Source organism: Lissotriton helveticus, chromosome 6, assembly GCF_964261635.1.
Source record: "Lissotriton helveticus chromosome 6, aLisHel1.1, whole genome shotgun sequence".
In the NCBI taxonomy this organism is placed as follows: Eukaryota; Metazoa; Chordata; class Amphibia; order Caudata; family Salamandridae; genus Lissotriton; species Lissotriton helveticus.
Window position 1 is genome coordinate 1,854,815,102 of NC_136067.1, and position 19,762 is coordinate 1,854,834,863.

The following is a 19,762-nucleotide window of genomic DNA, read 5'->3' on the forward strand; positions in this document are numbered from 1 at the left end:
TTTGCCAGGAAGTGTATTCAATGTAAGTTGATCATGGCAAGTGAACCATATTTAATTTAGCCTATCCCGCATTTTTGTGGGATGCCTATGTTATTCCAATTTCTTAGCTTACCCATGAAACATTCCACTATGAATGTGTCCTCCGTTAAAAACATTTCTGTAGTGTGTACCTATTATCTTGATGCATACTAACCCATGAAAGATTTTAGTTTTCTTCCACCTCGATACCAAAACTCAAAATGAGGTAGAGGTGCCACTGTTTTAAGCGTTATGAGGTTCGTAATGTAAAAGATGGTCTCCAGTTATATGTTGCTGTATATTGTTACTGCAGCTGTATTGTTTTGCAAAGTTCCTTTTTTAGTTAGTGTGTAGAGGGCCATGCAAGACATCTATTTAGCTACTGGATATTTACATGTGTGTGTGTTTGAAAATTAATGAGGCCCAATAACACATTATTTGCTGCAAGCGTCCGAGATTAGGAGAATTAAACACGTTAGTATTTTCAATCGATATTACAAAGAGCATTCTAGGTTCTCAACCTAATTCACTCCACTTGGGAGTTCACTATATTCGCTGTCAAGTCAAAGCATCTTCTTCTACATTACTTTTCTTTTATGATCATCTGTTTACCCACATGCTCTTCAATTTGCATTGTCATTTGTGCCAGTGTCTTACTAAAGATAAATGTTCGTTTTTAGGTTTCGCACTGCGAAACTCTATTGTGATCGTTTCTGCTTTCAAGGAGTCAAGGGAGACAGGAGACAAGTGATGTGCACGAGCTCGTAAACGGATCAGGTCACGCGCGCTTCCTGTCTCCCATGGCTCCTTGGAAGCAGACTCACACACATACATTCAGACCCCCTCGCTCCCCCCGCCCCCCGCCGCTGCGCATACACACATGCACACACACACATAGAGAACCCCCCCCCCCCGCCGGGCGCACATACACACAGAACCCCCCCCCTCACACACACACACACACATCCCCTACCTCGTCTCGGCGTGTCTTCTTAGCACAGCGCAGGGACAGCCAACGTGCACGTGCACGGCGACGGCGTCTCCTGTGCTACAACCGTGGTTTCGGTTTCGCGCCTAACCTACTTTTATGCCCTGTGGCCATCGTTGGCAGGTAACCCCTGGCACTGCACAACCACCATGGACCCTCGGCCTGCGTCATGCGCCCCTCCTGCTGAGTGAGGTAAACTCATCTAGCAAGCTCTGTGTTGTTTCCGATGGTCTGTTCACTACTCCACCCTATCCTGTTGGTTTCGTTTCTCTTGCTGCGGACTGTGAGGAGAGACTGCACCTCTTGAAGCCTGAGAGGAAACCGCTTAAAAGCGCCTGACCGTGAACGGAGACTATACCATTAAGGTAAGGGCCCTTGCACCAGTCGCCCTGGAGTATCTTGTAGCGGGGGAGCTGGGGACACAAGCAAGGAGGGCAGTGCCAGACCGGTCCTGGGGTGGGTAACTGGCACAGTGGTCTCCAGGACAGACTGCAGCGTCTTCTCTTTACTGAGCGCGGAGTCTAACAACAGCTGTGATTACGTCTATCTAAGAGCTGCTTCCTTCACTGGAGGATGAGCAGTTTCACTTGTGTTTCAGAAAGGGGCGCCTACGCTTTTAAAATCGATCCATTTGTAAACTTCATTAAGATTTTAATTTTCACAAGATTCCCACGAACTTCTTTTAAGAGTGCTAATTGTGAGTTTCCAGGAAAGGCGGGGCGCATGAGCTCAGTATTTTAATATCTCTCCTCGAAGGTCCGATGGCTGAACTTAGAGATGTCGAAAGGTGCTGTGGAAATGCTGAGTGTGCATATCCGGGCGCATGGATGTGGCATGTTGACTCAGCCCTTCATTCTCCCGAGGTGCATAAAATCGGCGCCATCGTACGTTGCTCACCGTAGTTTTGTAACACCTCTCAAAGTGTGCGCCTTTGCTCTGGTAATCGGATTTTGTGCTAAGCAAAGCAATCACAAGTATAATTTATATTTGTATTTTCTCGTGAGTAAACGTGACAGAAATTAGTTAATTAATGGGTAAACTATTTCTCGTGTGGTATAATCTAGTCAGACTGGCAGAATATTAGTTTGCCCTTCTCTCTGGACAGCCTGGGGCTATTCTTTTGGAAGATGATGATCACGCATAAGGAATTTGAAAAGTTTACCGTTATGGTTACAGTTACTTTTACATCAACACTAATTATCGCCGGTATCATGTTTCCTGAGTATCAACAGTCGGTTTTCATTATCCAAGTGCCATTCTTTTCATAACCATTGAGCAGTGAATAGAGGAGAGTGCCTCGTGGAGATCCATTACTGTCTGCAGCAGGCAGTCCACCTGCTGAGCTATTTTACAAAAACCAAAGATAATCATATCTGATATTCAGTATAAGAATAAGGTGATCGCCACTGTTTGTGTGACCCGTTAGTTCGGTGGGGCTCCGGTTTCTAATCGAGAAATCCCACTCCTTAAAAGTAAGGACTAGTGGTGCGTGACAGTAAGTGCAACTAACTGAGAATGTGCGAGTGAGTCAGTGGGAATAAACAAGACTGAGGAACAATGAGAGTGAATGAGTAAAAGGGAAAGTCTGCGAATGAATGAGAGAGTGAGAGTGAGAAAGTGAGTGAGAATTTGTATGAATGTGAATAAGTGTTGGGGCATTGAGTGGGGAGGGGAGTGTAATTGAGTGGTAAATGGAGAAGTGGGAGTCTGAGTGAGCATGAGTCCGCATGAGTGTGTGGCCCTAGCATACAAGGGGTTACACTTGGTATTTGTGCTACCATGGCACAATGCTGGCACTAGCGTATACATGGAATTCTTGGATTAAGGGGCCCTTCTCAATTTACTGACACACTAGAGGTATTTTTTAGCATAAGTGACACCCATAGCAAACAGCTGGTTTTGGCATATTTTCAGTAAATCTTTGTATTAGGGTACCTGTGATAAAATGTTGCCTCTGGCATACTGTAGGTAGGGGGGAGGGGCAGGCACCAGTGACAAAATGCTGACCCTCACATCCTAGAGAAAAAATTACTTTTAGGTCACCCATGGTAGATGGAAAGTATCACGGGTCTAAGGTGTAAAGCTAATGCTGGCACCGGCCTAATGGAGATAGGTATTGACTTTTTTAAATTTTATATTGGAGCACCTATTGCTCATTTTTGCAATAAAAACGGGGGTCAACTCCTGGAGAGTGCCAGGCATCATTGCCAGACTGTGAAACCGAGAGCAACCAACAAACCTGCTGCAGCCAGCCCCGCTTTTTGCCTCCATCCATCATACTCTGTCTCCTTCGCACCTCTCTCCTCCCTTCCTGTTCTCGAACTCTCTCGGTTTCTTGAAGCTCCCTTGAAGCTCCGCGTGCCTGCTGCTACTCATTTCAGTGAGCTGCGGAACGAGCTGCTAGGGGCACCAGCAGCAGCCCCGGGCTTTCAAACCTGGCCTGAGGCCTCAGAGCTCCCATCCACCTCACAGGATAAACGGCCAGGCCGGGTGCGGGACGCATTTACAAATGGGACCGACGGAGCACGTAGGCTTTCCGACAGGGCAGAGGGACTGTGAGAGCGTTAGCCTTATATGTCAGGGTAATATATCCCGATACGTCGGTGCCTCAGAATCCTGGTGTGAATGGGTGAGCGCCATATCCGGCTCAGGAAAGATCTTTACTAGCCCCTGAAGAATCTAAGGCTCTTGAGACATGGTCACTTTTTTGACAGTACACAGGTCAGTGCTTTTTAAATGCCAGTGGGCTGGATCTGTGTCAGACGCACATCAGAACGAAGACTTATGCGAATAGACTGCTACCTTTGAAAGACCAGTAGGCCTGCCACTGTGTCGCCTGCCCGCTTTCTTCAAAGACCTCTGCCGAGGGTGGGCACATACAGGGTTCACACACCACAGCTCATATGAAATTGTGCACAGATGCAATGAAGGAGCTACTCTATTTCCAATATTTTTTATGCTTGTGTAAGACGAAGAAGAAGGAAAACGATCTTTGCACCATGGCGAAACACAGAACAATAACTTTTTCACTATTTTTGTTAGCATATGTACAAAAACAGCTAGGGAAAATAAACGTGATTCATTTTCAGCATGGACATGATTAGGCTCGAAAAAAACGATGTATCTGCCACCTGGTGGGACCTTTAGTAGTATAACATGTGACCTTATTCAATTTGTGAGTCAGTGAGGTGTTTTAGTAGGGGGTAAAAGAGTTATTTGGTTAATCTGAAAGGGCCATGGACTGCACAGGGGGGCCTCCACCCTTAAGTCAGTTTATGTACATACCATGTGTGTGAAGTGCTTGTTAATTTTCACTATGGGAGAATCTCCTAACACGAGACACACAATCCGGGCCTCCTCCCATTGTGCTTTAATTAAGCTGCCTATATTTTGTTGTTGCATACATCAAGGCAGCATCCGTTTACATCTTAAAATAAGAACAAAGGAAGCCCGGCTGCAAAGAAATAGGCGACAAGTCTTGTAACATCTCAAATACACTGCCCTTTAAAAACCAGAGCATTCTGCAAGAGCTCCTCCTTTAGCAGCGTTTTATGTTCACCTACTGACATTATAAATAACAAACCTTATATTTATTTGTTGGTTTTAAAAACAAATACATAAAAGACATTGCCATTTACAATACCAATAACTTTAAACTTTGGAAATGCGAAACCTATTGCATTGCAAATGCTTGTTCAATCTGATGTTGAATTTATTATCCAGTCACCTGCAATGTGTTTAGTACTTCATATTTGTAATCATATTTCTAGTGTTATCAATCACAATCACCTTACTGATTTTGTTTGAATAAGAACGGTGTATGCATTGATATGTTGCGCCTTTTTTATTTAGATCACTTTCTTTTGACCTTCCTGTTGTATCTTTTCTCTCTTGCCTCAATTTATCCTTGATATTGAGTCTCTGTTGGTGCACACACAATAGCTGTTGTGGACATAACATAATCACATTTTCGTCCAAGTTTACAAGTTCCCAATGTTGAAAAACATTCTATTTTATCTATTTTGATAAAGAGGAAATTTGACTGCTCAATGCCACTAGTCATATTCTTTTTTTTTTTGTAGCAATTACTTGTGATCTTTCTTTACAGCCTTCTAACTATATGCCTCTGCTCACTCTTTAACTTGATTATATAGAAGGTTCATTGATGTGTTATAGGTTAGTTCCTCAGAAATGATCTTGCTATATCTAAGAGTTCACTATAGGGCAAGCCTTGTATACATTTTAAGGATTTAAACTTTACTCATGTGGGAATGCATTAATAACTGTGGGTTTTGTGAATAATTTTGTGAGGAATTTTTACTGACCAGTAAGATTTCAGTGTCCAAAAAATATATGAAAATAATTCATAATATTAAGCTGAATGATCTTCTTTTCCAGTATCATTTGATTTCCTGCAGGATTATTTCAATTCACTGACATCACCATTCCAAATGCTAACAATATTGCTAACATATGTTTTCCAGTGTATCCATTATTCACTATGCTCTGATTGAAAATAAGTTGTTTAAAATCGTGTATAAAATATTGGGATAGGTTTGTGCCATATGGAAGGAAGCACAGTTGTAGGTTGTATCAGGGTCTGTTTTTGCAGTAATGAAGGCTTAAGATGATTTGGATCAGTTGTAGCAAAAACACTGTTTGCTCATAGTTCTGCTTGTTGCAGAAAAAAAACACATAGATATGTACCAAGAGTAAGAGATATATACATAACCATACGAATCAGTGTTCTCAGCAGATGGAATGCACTTTTGTTACCTGTTTGCTCAGAAATTTGCCTCTTCGAATGGTGTCATTCAGTGATGAAAGATTATGCTACAATATGGTGTAATATCTGTTGTTGCGGCCACCATCATTTATGTATTTATGTTATTAGGCTGGCAGCAGAGAGGCTCTGCGTTAACAGCAACATAGTTAGAATCTAACTGAATGTGAGGAGAAAAGAGCTTGTCCAACATTCTTGATTTGCCACTCTTTTTGTTGCAAGTTTCACTGGAACAATAGCATAAAAAGGCCTGTTTTCTGAAGTGGAAATGTGAGAATTCTGCATTCAAAGGGTTTTTTAAGGCATTGCAGGATTTGGTGCCATGAGTAAAAAATTTGAAGTAGCAATCAAAGGCTTTTGAATGCTATGTGCTGAATTTGGGGAATACTTTGGGATTGTCTGAATGGTTAAGTACCTAAAGGAATGAAGCACAGAAAACAGTCTTTTAAATGAGTAAACGCAGCTATGCATATGCACACACAGAAGGTCACATTGTACTTTAAATCAAACAAAGACTACCAGACACATACATTTGTCATCTCTGTTTCCAAAGTGACATACACTTCTTTGTCATACCATATATAGATGTTATTTTGCAAGGGAAATAAAAACAAGAAAGTGCTCTTTCACAGCTAGTTTAGTGTCTCGGCACCTATAAGGGATGCCTTTCGTTATCTGTTAGAAATGGGGTCTCTAGATGGCAGAGGTGTGCACCTTGTACAAGTGGGGACCCTTGCTTCGAGTCAGGATAAGGTAGTTACACACTTTAGATAACCAATGTTCACCCCCTCGGTAGCTTGGCACGAGCAGACAGGCTTATCCCAAAGGCAATGTGTAAAGTATTTGCACTCAGACACACAGTAACCCAGTGAAAGCACTACAAATGGACAATACACCAGTTAAAAAAAATAAAGTATCTACATCTAAACCAAACAAGACCAAAATGACAAAAATCGAACATATACAATTCAAAATATGAATTTGAAAGGTTTCAAGCAATTCTGTCCAAAGAAAATTATGGATATGTGGCTTTTACTCAAAGTACCTCAAACGCATTAAAATCCATTAGGCAAAACAGCCGCAGAGAGGGTAAGCATTACAAAGCACAGCGATGCGTCAGTTCCTGAGTCCTTGGGGAGGCGATGCGACAGTCCTGCTACACGCAGGAAAAGTGATTTGTTGAATCCGGACTGTAGCAGGACGTGTTGCGTCCATTCCAAGATGGTTCTGGTCTGCAGTTGATGCATCGGAAAACTTGCAGCACAGGTGCGATGTGTGGAAATCCAGGACGTGTTAGAGGTTGATACGATGACAGCAAACAGGCACTGCGTAGATTTCTTTAGCCACAGTTCCACGATGTGTTGATTCTTTCAGTTGCACAACAGGGCCTGTGTTGGAGTCGTTGCGATGATTTCGGACTTCGGAGATCAGTGCACAGGACCCGGCATGCAGTTGATTTTTCAGCCGCTGTGTCGATACTGCGGCCGCACGGCAGCAGAGCGTGAACATTTCTCCTGCTCGGCGGTGCTGCTTCGGAAAAACAGGCCCTGAAAGGATGATGTGTCTATTTTCTTGGTTTCTTCAAGCTCTTTAAGCTCCCAACAACAGGAACAAGCACCAGAGGCCCAGAGCTGGAGCAGGCAACTTCTGGCAGTTCAGTACTACCAGCAGTAGAGTTCACGGAAACTGCTGGTGAAGTCTTTGTGTCCCTGAGACTTCAGAACAGGAGGCAAGCACACACAAGCCCTTGAAGATTCTTCACAAGCAGGTTAACAGCATAGTTTCAGTCTTTGTCCTCTCTTTGGCAGAAGCAGCAACTGCAGGCCAACCCAGCGAAACACACACAGCAAAGGGTCAGTACTCCTCCTCACAGCTCTTCAGCTCTTCTTCCTTGGCAGAGGTTCCTCTTGATTCCAGACGTAATCTAAAGCCCTCTTTCTAAAAGTGCAATTTTTTCAAACACACTATTAAATAAAACCTTCACTAAAAGGTGTGTCATTAAATTCTGGTTTTCAGGGAACCTAAACTTCAAATCTCTAGCTTTTTCCAATTGAAAGTTACATATGTAAATTGTTACAGTGTAACCTCAATGAAAGCCTATGGGAGAGCTAGAACTTGCAATAACGATAAAACGAAATACACAGTATTTCACTAGCAGGACATATAGGACACACCAGGACATGCCCAACCTTGAACATACACTGCACCCTGCCCGTGCGGGTACCTTTGGACTACCTTAGGGGTGACTTGCATGTAAGAAAAGGAAGGTTAGGGCATGGGAAGGTGGACATGGCGTAGATACTGCGCACACAGACACTGCAGTGGCAGGTCTGAGACACATTTGAAAGTCTATTGGGTTGGGTGGCACAATCAGTGCTGCAGGCCCACTAGTAGCATTTGATTAACAGGCCCTGGGTACACACAGTGCACTTTGCTAGGGACGTACCAGTAAATTAAATATGGCAATCCTGGATAACTGATCGTAATCACAATTTACACAGGGAGCACTTGGACACCTATCAGCAGTGGCAAAATCCCCAAAGTATCAGTGCCAGCAAAAACGAAATCCAGCATACAGTAAAAAATGCAGGCGGTAGAGGCAAAAAGTCAGGGTAAACCACGCAAAGGATTCCAAGTCTAACCGTCCAACCCACCTCATTGTATCTACCTCAGAAGAGAGTTCCTGTGCTTGCATATCCAGCTAAAGGAGTTGATACTAATGTCCGTTTGCTACTGTTTTGGGGCACAGCATTTAAAAACAATGAGTCGAAGGTTTTATGAACTGAAAGAGTGTGCACCCTGACCTGCTAGCTTAAGTCTTAGCAAAATTAAAGAGAATTCAGAATCGTACAGTGAAAGTTGAAAAGCAAATTCAGGAATTGAGCAAACATTGATGTTGAACCAAGGGTTCTCAGTGTGATTCTGCAGTTTTACTTAACTTACAGCAGAGGTGAATGTGCACCCAAATGAGTGTACACTAAGATATGCTTTTGCGTATAAATGTGCATATTATGCTCTTTAAAAGATTTCCACACACGGCGATGATGCACCAAGTGCGATGATTGTTTGCTGCAGCGTGCTCGAAGTAATGTGTGTTCACAGTGGTGCACATCTTTCACACCTAATGTGGCATTTTACTATTGCATTTTCTTTATGTGCTGAGTGGCACCCCACAGCTCCATACTGTGGCTTTAATGTTTTTATCTTTTTTTATTCCCTCCGTTTGTGATGGCGGTGACATGGAGCACTGAAAGCTTGGTGAATAATATAAGGATATTTACAATGATTGTGCAAAAACAGGGTGCACTGAGACAAGGAAGAAATAGTTTTAAGTGCATTTGTGCACGCCTATGTTTGCAAACGTTATTACATTAAAACCTGACTAATTTACTGTGCTTGTTCATGAAACTGGTAGGTTTAACTTTACTGTCCAAAGAAAATCTCAGTATCGTATCAGAAGAAAAAATGGGCCTCAGTTTAGTTTTAATTTAGTTATGCTCCTACTTGTAATAGAAGAACTAGAATATTATTAGCTCTCACAAGTAATCTAAGCAGTGTATAAAGACTCACATACATTCAAAGCTGCACTGTGGTGACTCGCCTCAAGAGCGCCAATTCTTGTTCACTTGCCTGCAATTATTAAATGATTAGCACAGAATGCCTACAACAAGTCTATTGTAAAAATAATACAACGTATTTATTTCACATCCCTCCAGGTTCAGGATGTTGTACCTATAACTAGTTATGATACCGCAGGCTCCTTTCTACTTTTGGGCTGTAACAATGGATCTATATATTACATAGGTAAGGTTACCAAAACTATTATAGTTTATGGGTGGCAACTTGTGATAACCATGTGTGGGTGCTGGCTGTATTCTTTTCACATGTACTCTATTTTCTGCTTTGTTTCCAGATATGCAGAAATTTCCCCTGCGAATGAAGGACAATGATCTTCTGGTGACAGAACTCTATCACGACCCCTCGAATGATGCAATAACCGCTCTCAGCGTCTATCTGACTCCGAAAACAAGTTAGTGCAATAACATATATAGCAGTGCTTCCGATAGGAAGTTGTTTAAAATAATTATATAAAAATGCAAATACTGTCTCTGGGGTGATGTATAAAGAGAGTATTGTAAAATCAAAATATTTGAAAAAGATAGCATAAACGATGTGCCAAAATAGTTAATAATTATTACTTAAAGTAGATTTATCCCGAAAGCCCTTCTGGTATAACACATCTCTGCCAGAATCTTTGCTCATATCTTGAACCCCCCCTCTGGGTAAGATGGATTTTGCTGGGTGATTTGATATTCTTACACCACATAACACAAGAACGGATTCCTTATGCTGATGAATGTTGGTGCTTTAGGGTGAGCAAGACCTCCCCACATAACTCATTTATGTATTATGGTGTTTGCTGCCCCCACTTGCAGAGTTTATTGGCTTACAGAAGCACCTGGCTTCTACAGACAGCCATGTGGGAGCTTCAGCTGGACTCGGCACGTGAGAAACCAGTGTTGTGTTGTTTTACAAATGCAAATATTTCTACAGAATATACAACGAACAGGGACACTCTTGCACAGAAAGGAAATCAACAAAGTGTACTGTCAATCTGAGGTTTGTAGTGAGGACCCCTTCCTAACAAGAAGACACTATAATGAAGGAATTCTGATATGATTACTGTGCATGGCAGAAACTGGTCTTCGAGTGATTGCAGAAAATACTAGGTATATTAGAAGAACTAGTTAACAACCTCCACCAAAAAAAGCGGCGGGGCAGGCCCAGGTGTGGTCAGATAGGCAACATTCCACACGTGTGGTCAAAGAATCAGACCATTAGAGATGATTTACTTGCTCTTCTGCTTGCAGATATAGTGGCTGATTTGGAGTCAGATGGAGTGGATTCTCTCATGGAATTCAGCTGCGCCTGAGTCCCAGTGGGTCAGCTTTTCTACACCCAGTTTTACCGGGTGCGGGAGAAGCATACCCGATTTTTCCAGTGGATTATTCCCTCTGGAAAAATTGTATGAGTCTTTGGCAGCAGCAGCTAAACCTCATTCTGCATTTTTTTCTAACCGGGATGAGCATACAATGATCCCCCTGCTAGAAAAAAACCCTTTCATCTTGCCTCCTCTACACCCCCAATTCTCCCACAGGCCTGCATGTATATTTACCACCTGCTAAGAGCATGTGGTAAATACATGTGGTGAAATCACATGGAATGGTGAATTCCATGTGGTTTTCTGACCATAAAAATCAGTCCCACACTATAAATTCTAATTCGATTTGGTCTTATTTGAAACTGCACTGTACTGGCGTGAAATTACCACACAAAAACAGTAAAATTGCTTGCAATTTTACCATTACCCCGGTACAGTGCAACTTTGAATCTCTGGACTATAGTAGTTTAAGTAGGTGGGTTGGTGACAGAAATGTTGATGAACAGTACTTGCATTCGGAAAAAACAAGAAAGTCAAAATAAGTGGAGTATTTTGGCCGTATCGATTGAAAGTGAAGGTAAGCGACATAAGGACAAAAGGCACTGTTCTGTTAAAAGGTGACGGAAGTATATTTAAGTATATTTATGTTTATAGAAAATTTACGGCCATATGTAGGTAATCTACATTTACCGATTCTAAAATACAGAATTTTACAGATTCGGTATTTTAGAATCGGTAAATGCTATGTAGGAAACAATTCGGTAAAATTCGGTAATTACCAATTCGGTAAATACCGATTCCTTAATTCCCATTCATTCCTATGGGCCTGAAGGCCCATAGGAATGAATGAGAATTACCGATTTGGTAAATACCGAATCGGTAATAGGTGGAAGACTTACAAGGGTTGCAGGGTGTCACATTGACACCCTATTGCACCCCTGAATAGTGCATGGGTGCACAAGTGGCACACATACATGCCCTAAGGGCATGTATGTCTGCCACATGGCACTGTTAAAAATTGCTAAAAATTGCTTTTTTAACAGTTTTCGATATTTACCACCAACTTGTAGTTGGTGGTAAATAACGAATTCTGAAATGAGAAAAGCACTCATTTGAGTGCTCCTTACATTAAGGATTCGGTAATTTACAGAATCAGTATTTTAAGAATTCGGTAATTTACCGATTCCTTAAATTACCGATTCGGTAAATTACCGAATCCTTCAATTTGGCCTCCTACATCTGAAATGCCTAATACCGGTCGGTAACCACCGAAATTCGGTAATTTCGGCCGTTACCGACCGGTATTAGGCTACCTACATTTGGCCCCTAGTGTTTTTTAAAAACATATTTTATCTGTTTAAAGATGCTTGACTAATTGATGAAAAATTATTGGCTGATGACTCAGGTGCTCAGCCACCCTGACTGTATGTGTAACATATCATTTATCAGAGATGAAGACCTCAACGATAAGTGTCTGAGTAATTGTGCATTATTTATCACACTCGATAAAAAACAATACCCTAATGTTTATTTATTTACTTATTGGAAGCGATGCATGACTCGAATTATGAGTTTCCCCTTGAGAATGGGGCATAACATGCAGATGTTGATGCTTTCTGCACCAAAATACTCATGTACTGGTCTTTACCGAGCATTTATCACCCATTAAATTTAGGCAATTTTAGTGAGGGGAAAATCTGTCGACACCCTTGTAAACCGTAGTTTGCTCAGGTGTCAGAATTTTACAAGGCAGTTGTGATTAAGGTCCAGATATCTGTATTTGTGTATTTCCTAGAAAATAATTGCTCATGTGAGGTACAGTACGGTTGTATATTTCAAAGTTGATTCTTGGTGCCAAGTAGCTAAAGCCTTACAAGTTATAAATTCTTCAAAATAGTATAACAATTCTTCAAAATAGTATATTGCATTGTTCTTACTGTGTTTGGTTTCTGCAGGTGTGAGTGGTAACTGGATTGAAATTGCCTATGGTACCAGCTCAGGGGCGGTGAGAGTGATAGTTCAGCACCCGGAGACAGTTGGGTCCGGCCCTCAGCTTTTCCAAACCTTCACAGTACATCGAAGTCCTGTTACAAAGATCATGCTCTCTGAGAAGCACCTCGTATCAGGTATCTTAGGTCAATTTGTAGTAATATTTTATCCTTTGTATTATTTCCTCTACTGTTTGATGTATTTCAAGAGAGATGCTATACTGCCCTCAGTGCCATTTATAAGCAGAGTAGAAGGGTGCCATGCACTAGTCTGTACCCCGATATAAAGCACTCTAGAATACACACGAAATTTCGACCAGCAGTACCCAAAATTCTGTGGATTTTCAGGGGTCAAGAGTGGTGGTAGAGGCCATGTCTTTCAGCAAGTGCAGCAGTCCTCTTCTTCCTCTTTACCTGGTGTTTCATCCATACCTCTTTATTGTGGTGGATACTTCTAACAGCAGATTCCTCACCTTCTGAACATCCCCAGGTGCCAGACTGGATCCAAGAATTCTTCCAGCAATGGTCCAGCAAGATGATTATGCTGTATGGCTCTGCAGGCTTATTTATTGCCCCAGAAGTGAAGGAGTTGAGCAGCATATATGTGCCACTCCTGAGCACTAATGTTGGTTCCTTTCTTTCCACATCCTTCAACATGGAGCTACAGGTCCACCCCCAACGCTTTTGGCCTTTTTAACGACCCCAGGTCTTCAACTTTGTCATTCTTCCAACGACTCAAATCTTTGCTTAGTATTGCTATGGAACAATGTGAGAACACCTCACCATGGGACTCCAAAAGGTGGCCAGCCACACTTGGACCTACCCCCAGAACCTAGAAATAATCATCAACACCAAACTGGACATGGCTGCACAAGTCAATGCTGTCACTGCATCATGCTTCCACACCCTGAAGATGCTGAGGAAGATCCTCAAATGTCTCCCACGCAACACAAGAAAAACTGTCACTCATGCCCTAGTTTCTAGCAAGTTGACTATGGGAACACCCTCTACGCTCGGATCACCAAGCAACTCACCAGAAGACTAAAGACCATCCAGAACTCTGCAGCCAGACTCATCCTCAACATCCCACACAAAACTCACATTGAACTACACTGGCTTCCAGTACACAAATGCACTTAATTCAAACACCTCACTATGATAACTTAGATAACTATGAGGAAATTACAATTCAAAACCCTAAAGCTTGAGCTCCTTTAAGACCAGGTAGCACAAAAGTAGAGCATCTAAAACTATTCTTAAAAACAATGAAAACTCCCCCACCTCAATGTTCTATTCTATCAGCATGCACACAGGAATAGCCCTCTGCGAAACCAAGCACAATGTCTGGGGCTGATTTGTTCAACCATGTTTCCGTTAAAAATAGGATATCAAGCTTCTCCTCACTGAGAGAACTATGTATATGAAGAGCTTTCCTATGCAAATTACATACATTAATCAGTCAGTTATAGCAAGATTAATCCTATGACCTCACACAATTCTGCTGTTTCCCAGGTGGGAAGAGATATTGTGCACTCGCTGCAATCCTTGGTAGCATATTGGTGAAGGCTTGTGCCTACAATCTGGCCTGGGTCTTAGATTATATCATTCCTGAATGGAGTATCTTAAATGCTTGCCTTTGACACACATTTGGTGTCCAGTGGCACCCCTATTGCGCTCATCTGTGCCGTGGCCCTACTTGTTAGGGGAATATTCATTACCCTCCCAGGTTCAACTAGAGTGCTGCTGTGACCAAGTGGCATCTCAAAATGGCCCACAAGGGGGAAAATGGTGGCCTCAAATGCAGGCTTTTGCTGCCACAACAAATCAGAGTAGACAAAATGTAAGTACGGTCACGGCAAGACTAAAACAGTGCCTCCGCCCATAAACCTCATCATAAATACAATATCTGTCAACAAAGTTTCAACTAAAAACGATAATAAAACAATAAAAATAAGAGTGGAACAGGTTACAGTCCCTCAAAGGCACATCTGTGTCACATCCTTTCTTTAATAGGAGTATTCATTATCCTCCTAGGATCAACTAGAGCACTGCTATCACAAAGTGACTCCTCTACACGGCTCACAAGGGCAAAAAGGGTCACCTTGAACCAAGTCTCTCAGCCACCACAACAGGGCAAAGCAGAGCAAACAAAATGTATGTCCGAGCGCACCAAGACTAAAACAATGTCTGCGCCCAAAAGCAACCTGCGTATTTCTATAGCCAAACCAAAGTATTCCTACACCCAAACACCCCAGACTAGTAGGGATTAGAAGACTGCAACATAAGCATAGTGGTTTTTAGCAGTCCTGATGAAAGCTGTGGACCCCTGGTGGCCCCCATAAATGACTAAAACATGTGACTAAGCGAATGCCAGGATAATTATATCTACGATCATCCAAATGTATTTATTTTTCCATACCAGGGTCACCCAAAATAAAGAAATACTGGGGAAATCCCTAGGTATTTTTATCCTACACTTGACCCTAAAAAGAAATAAAGTGCTCCTTTGACTGAGATTGTTTCCATCCTGGTTTCTAGGATACTAATATGGGATCCGATGATGAAGGATGCCTCTAATTGAGTGGGTGTGGATCCTTAAAAAAACACACAAATACATGGTGAATATCATAACTCCATATGGTCAGTAGCAGTCAGTCTGAGGGTACCTTTGTGGATGAATAAAGAAACTACACGTGCTGTTCCAGGAGGTGCTGAGGCTGTGTTCCTGGCTGGACCTTCAAGGAGTTTCCTTGACTTTCAACCATCTGGCAGGGTCCCTAAATGCGAGGGTTAAAGAGATCAGTAGGCGCTCTCTAGCTGACCAAAAGTGGCGTCTGCAACGGAATGCAGTTCATGGTAGAATATTTTTTGCTACCTCCAAGAATACTTATTGTCGAGCTTTTTGCGCTCTAGAGTTACCGCCTCAAGGTTCCCTTGGAGATGCATTCCATTCCTGCTTTTGCCGTTGCTTCCCTGTGTTCTGAAGATGGTCAGGAGGGACCATGTGCAGCAAATATTCATAGCCCCGGACTGGGCTCGGATCCTGCCGATTCTGCTCAAATGCCCCCCACTCTGTCTCCCTGTTCAGACAGGCCTGCATTCCAAACAACGAGGGAGAGTGCTACACCCAAACCTACTCCTCCATGCATGAATATTGAGCTGTAATAACTGAGTGGATTTGATCTTCCTGCAGAGTTAAGTTTGGCCTCTCCCCACTTGTCTCCAAAATCAATCTATGTTGGCCTCTGGTCAAAGTTTGTGGCCTGGTGCGAAGACTAGCAGGTCAGTCTGCTTCAGCCAAAGAGATCTGATACTCTTCCGTTTCCCCCTCTTTCAACCAACAAAGCATTGCCAGGCACCATTAAATGTTATTTGTCTGTAATCTCGACCTTTTTGCATTTGCTAGATCAGGCCTTTCTATGCACGTCATAGTTGTGATGTGTTTTTTAAAGCAATTTGTGTATATTTCGTCTTGTTTCTTTTGTTGTACTGCAGTGACACTGTTGAGGCTACCTAATCAGATAATCTAAAATAAAGCGCTAAGCAGGATTGCAGACTGTGTTAACCTGAAGAACACGAGTCAGTGTCCAAACGGATAACTCTTTTGATAGCAAATGAATCATCTTAATCAATTAATACGTTTTGAATCGAAAAGGATAGAGCCCGGTGAAACCATGAAGGTGTCTTTTAAAATTAAGGATCAATACAGAAGGAAAAAATATATGGTTAATGAGAAATGTTTGGTAATTAAGCACAAGGAAGTAGCATAAGGCTCAATCAGATACAGTACAAAAATGGCATGAAGTCAAGACAAAAGTATGAGACAAACCAACAAGGGTTCAGTCTCCAAAGTCGGGTAATCAAAAGACTGGCTCGTCTCCAAATGCTCTGGCATTTATAGACACATTCTCAATAAAAATTCATGGAAATCGCACAACTAGCATAAGGTGAGCAAAGATGAACAAATCACATTTCTGAATTATATGAAGTCCCCTATTGCCACCATTTTAGAACTATCCCCTAATTGAATATTAATGTGCCTTATTCTGATTTAACATGACCAGATATGGCAGTGCAAATCTAGCTACAAAAACAGTGGAAGTAATGAATTAAGAGTGTAGTTGATGGGAAGAGCCTTGAATGTAGAAATGGCTTCCTTCGAATTCCTCAAGAACAGTGTCTCCACACAGAGCATTATAGTGATGCTTTTTTTGCTACGTGCGATGAGAGGAGAAGTGAAAACACACATCAAGGCTGCTTTACAAAATAAGGAGGAGTTGAGCCCGAGTTTGAGCCTAGTTACCAAACGCTGTAAAATACAGTATTCCAAAGGTGTGGTGTCATTTTAGTGTAGAAATGGTCATAATGTTTAGAACAATTTTTTTGTTAAATTAAAATCGGCTCTTATGGGTCCCTAATTTGGTTCTTATCTTAATGTGCTCTTATTTCGAGTCTACGCTTAGCTGCTCTTTGAGGCTACTGACCCTCAAAACTCTTATTGTGATGACTTCCAAACACTATGTCAGTGAATTGCAGGTTCTGTTAATGCAGTCGTCATATACCCATTTCTTTCCAGACAAGTTGTTGCTTTGGACTCTACACTCTTTTCTGCCAAAAGTATTGCTACCTTTGCATGTGGTACAATCCATCAGGCTCCACGACTGCTCGCTGCCACATCTCTCTCAGAAGGAGAGGCTACACTGGTTGGTGCCAAAGAGGGCCATTGGCTTCTATATCGATTGCATATGGAGCACTGTGTGCATGATCAATGTTTTGTGGTGTTCTTTCGTGTTAAGAAGGGAAGAACAGTGCAGAAATTAACTTAATCCAGATGGCGTATTCTATGCATACAAAAAGAGCTATGCCTTGACCAAAAAGGAGCCTCGTGAGGGCCTTAAGCCCATTCTGGTGGATGCTCTAAGTTTATATTCCTTACTGCAAACCTTCCTTGTTCTGTGGAGAGAACGACTAGGTATTGATAAGGTTCCATGTTAGATTCTGCACAATGTCACAGTTCTCAGTCCATTTCTGATACTCCAAGTATAAGGCTACAAAATGCATTGTGAGCAGTATGGAAGTGTGGCACCTATGTACGCATTTCGCGATGTCACTTCCGGAGACAAGATGAGGCTGCTGCATAGCCCAATTGTACCACCTACCAGAATGTAGGAGCAATTGCTGGAAATATTTCTAGATCCAGCCTAGTGCCTGGTGGAATTCAAAAGGTGAAGTATTTTCAGTTACAATATTCACCAGAAAGAGCATTACCAAAAGTAATTAAATTGTTCGTTTGTGCCTTCTTGAAACCATTGGCTTGTTGTTTAATTGAAAGGCGTTACCACTTGGTCATCCAAAACATATCTAGAAATATTCCTTAGTGATCATTAAATTAGCTGACGTTCATGATTCTTGAAAGTTATTTAAGATGTCTGAGTTTTGCACCTGGCTATCTATTATTCAAGTAATAAATGTTTTTGGGGAGTTTCATGAAGTCAACTGTACTGCCAATTGGAGTCTTACAACAGTTGATTGGGTATCTTAATTTATATGTTTTTTTCACTGGGGGGATTTGCAGCGAATATCAATCAACTCATAATTTCATGTAGTTTCAGCAAGTATCTGGATTTACAGGACCACTTATAATCTGGGTCTAGGTGTATTTGGCCAGAATGGCCCATACCTGCTTTGATCATTACCAAGGCAACAGACCTGTGTAACATTCAGATATATGTCTTTATTTGATTATTTGATTATTCTAATTGTCTGTACCTTTGTTTTCTCTTTCTAGTTTGCGCTGATAATAACCATGTGCGTACATGGACAGTGACGCGTTTCCGAGGGATGATTTCTACCCAGCCTGGATCAACTCCTCTAGCTTCCTTCAAAATATTGTCCTTGGAGGAAACAGAGAGTCACAGCAGCTATTCCTCCGGAAATGACATAGGTAGGTAAATACCTTTTGTAGTTTATCAGAGGACATTGATGAAAACTTGCAAACGTTCTTGTCATCAGCCTCCTGACTAAACAAATATGATAGTTCAATTTCTATGAGTTCACCATGGAAAAATGGTAATAATTTTTAGGGTGTTAGACCTGGTATCATTGGCGTGAGTCTCCCTTCCATTTTTGACGGATTGCCTCCTATATGTTTTTGCTGGATTTATGCTTTGGGCACTGTGCCACTGCTAATCAGTGCCACAGTGCAAAGTGCTCCCTATGTTTAATTAATATACTAATTGGTTATTCCATGATTGGGTTATTTGATTTACCTGTCAGCCCCTAGTACAGTGCACCATGTGTGCCCAGGGCTTGTAAATCAAATGCTGCTGATGGGCTAGCCGCACTGGTTGTGCCACCCACAGAAGCAGCTTGTAAAGTGTGTCTCAGGCCTGCCATTGCAAGGCCTGTGTGCAGTCCAGCACTGCCATGTCGACTTGGCCAAGTGCACCCACTTGCCAGTCCCTAAACCTTCCCTTTGTTTCATGTTAGACACTCCTATAGTAGGCCCAAGGGCAGGGTGCATTGTAAGTATACGGTAGGACATGCTCTGATGTGTGTAACATGTTCTAATAGTGAGTTACAGTCATTTTCGTTTTTCACTATTGAAGGCTAGCTGTTCCCCTTAGGCCAGAATGGGCAGTTAGATTATTACATTCTTATAATCCTAACTGACTCAGGGAACATGATAGAAATTCGAATTTAGTATGCCTGAACTCAGAATAATAAAAATACATATTTTAGTGAAGTTTATTTTAATATTCTGTGTTTGTAAATACCACTTTTAGAAAGCAGGTATTTGCTTGCCTAACCATTTGAGCCTGCGTCTGCTGGGTTATGTATTCCTTGTCTGGGTTTGTGAGTGTCAGGGCTGGGGGATTCCAGGAGACAGGCTGGGGCAGGCCAGGGGTGAATAGAGAGATCTGCATCTAGATGGGAGGGAGGAGTTGCACCTGGAACCTGAATAGGGCTGGGCCTTCCCTCTACAATGCTGGCTCCACCTCCTGTGGCTTGTCTGATGTCTCTGCCCTCCATTAAGAAAGGAG

At 42.0% G+C, this 19,762-nt stretch overlaps 1 protein-coding gene across 1 annotated transcript in view; it reads left to right on the forward strand.

The window, feature by feature from the left end:
* The window catches only part of KCTD3 (potassium channel tetramerization domain containing 3), a 339,598-nt gene that overhangs the window by 283,535 nt on the left and 36,301 nt on the right, over window positions 1-19,762 (forward strand). Inside the window, exons 11-14 of the mRNA XM_078649783.1 lie at window positions 9,506-9,593; window positions 9,703-9,819; window positions 12,687-12,857; window positions 18,508-18,663. Coding sequence (XP_078505909.1) covers window positions 9,506-9,593; window positions 9,703-9,819; window positions 12,687-12,857; window positions 18,508-18,663 — 532 coding nt within the window. The remainder of the gene's footprint in view (window positions 1-9,505; window positions 9,594-9,702; window positions 9,820-12,686; window positions 12,858-18,507; window positions 18,664-19,762) is intronic.